The sequence below is a fragment of the Teleopsis dalmanni genome, chromosome 1, assembly GCF_002237135.1.
Source record: "Teleopsis dalmanni isolate 2A chromosome 1, ASM223713v2, whole genome shotgun sequence".
NCBI classification, from domain to species: Eukaryota; Metazoa; Arthropoda; class Insecta; order Diptera; family Diopsidae; genus Teleopsis; species Teleopsis dalmanni.
Window position 1 is genome coordinate 7511400 of NC_051846.1, and position 1986 is coordinate 7513385.

Sequence of the window (1986 nt, forward strand, 5' to 3'; positions counted from 1 at the left end):
TTTTTAGAATAACAAATTTTCAGGAGTGTTGCCAATTATTTCTTTTTTTTTTGTCTATTGTATGCATTTCTGGTTAGTTCTGTGAATTTTGTTCACTACATTCATATAAATCGGGTGCAGCTTTGTTGTTTGCTACGGTAAAGTGGCGTCAGCTTATCTGGAATGGCTAAAAATAATTGCAAAATATATCACAGGAAGAACAAGTAGATATATAGGTCACGCGAATTGCATGTAAGTTAAAGTGCTTAAATTTAAATTTTCCTATAAATCTTAGGTTTTCGCGATATTTTCTACAGTTTTTTTTTTAATTGGATGGAAATAGGGATAGGGATTTTTTGGATTTTCTTAAATTATAATATAACTCAATATAATTATAATATAGTTATATAGTTTATAACGACAACAATATATAACAATACATGCAATATATGATATATATACAGTTATAGCAATATATTTTATAATCATTGAAATTAGTACTATGAAACGTTCAACTTTTCGGTAATATGCATTTGTCGATAACAGGAAAAGATTTTGTGGACGTAGTAGGTTTTCAAAAAAGTCTACATACAATTTGTAGAATTAACATTTTAGTTACAATAACTCCATTAATATTCGTATAAATGCCATAAAATTTTGACAACACATCTCCAAAGCTTATAATTGCCAATAAATGGCTTCACTTCGTACTTTTATAAAGTTCTCTTTACTTTGAAGTCTATCTTGCTTAACTACCTTAATACACAGTTCCAGATATATATCTAGTAAACCATTTGAGGGCTGTGGATGGGACAAAGGTTTACTCAGATCTGTTATGGCAAATTAAGTAAGTAAGTAAAGTCAGCTTGTTCCTTTGTAGCAGGTAGATCCATAGCTAAAGTGTGGCAGTGTTTTTCTAGCTCGTTAAATTTTTCTTATTATATATTACATTGTCAAGTAGGGTATACATCCCTTAATCCCATCTTACCCTCTTTTGGATATGTCATTGGTAGCAGGTTATTTGGGTTATTTTCACGTATAAGCGTTAATTTAAAGCTTGAAATATAACATATACATAATATTAGTGTTAGTGCTTTTGACATATGGTCTTGCCTGACCTATAAATGAAAGCTAGTGACGCTCAATAAAGCTGTAGCACTAAATTTTAAGTAGCAGTATCTATGAAGAATAACTATACAGATGCTTATTACATCCTTAGGGACCTCAGGTTTGATCCCAACAAAAAATACATAAAGAATAAAGCCCTGGAAATATTTGCGAAAACTGACAGATTTACCAACACCGCGTTATCAAATCTCAGAATGGTTACAGGCTACTCGGGGAGGTATGCAGATCTGAGGTCAATTATTGCTTAGTCTGATGAAGTGATAAACAATAATCCAGTCCAGGCGTAAAGAGGGGTTTTGATAATATCTCGAGTTAAGAAAGAGTAAAAATGCTCCAGTGCATTGCTCAAAGAGCTTCAACATAATTATAACATTACTTACTGTATGATGAACATGTATCATCATTACATCCAAATCATTTATGTAATTTTAATATTTGAAGAATAAAAAAAAATTAAAATACTAATAAAAAAAAATAATCATTTTTATTGTTTAATGCATTAACTCAAGTGGAGAAAGTACTCATTAATAAATCAAATAAGCAAAATCACTTAAGAAGTTTTGTAAGAACTTTAGACCGAAGTGAATGTTTATCTGTGGTAGATACTTACCTCGAGCAATTACTGCCAAGGTTCCATTTAATAAACTTAGAACAAACGATGTTGTGTCTGATTTTACAATTCCAATAAATGTGTTTTACAATACGTTCTCCATTTATTGAGAAATATGTGAACATGTGTGTTAAATACTTGATTATCTCTGAAAAAGAGGCTCGGAACGAAACATTTCCAGCGCATACTTATGAGTATGTGGTAATTCAGATTTGCTGAGATTACGAAATCTGCTGTGCACTTCTGTTGTAAAAGTAAAAAACCGCAAA

The 1986-nt window shown here is 30.8% G+C and overlaps 1 protein-coding gene across 1 annotated transcript in view; it reads right to left on the reverse strand.

Annotated features, from left to right (window-relative positions):
* Window positions 1–270: 270 nt before the first annotated feature.
* LOC119687230 overlaps window positions 271–1986 on the reverse strand; it is a 3620-nt gene continuing 1904 nt past the window's right edge. Inside the window, exon 4 of the mRNA XM_038101511.1 lies at window positions 271–344. Within this exon, the coding sequence (XP_037957439.1) occupies window positions 271–344 (74 nt within the window). The remainder of the gene's footprint in view (window positions 345–1986) is intronic.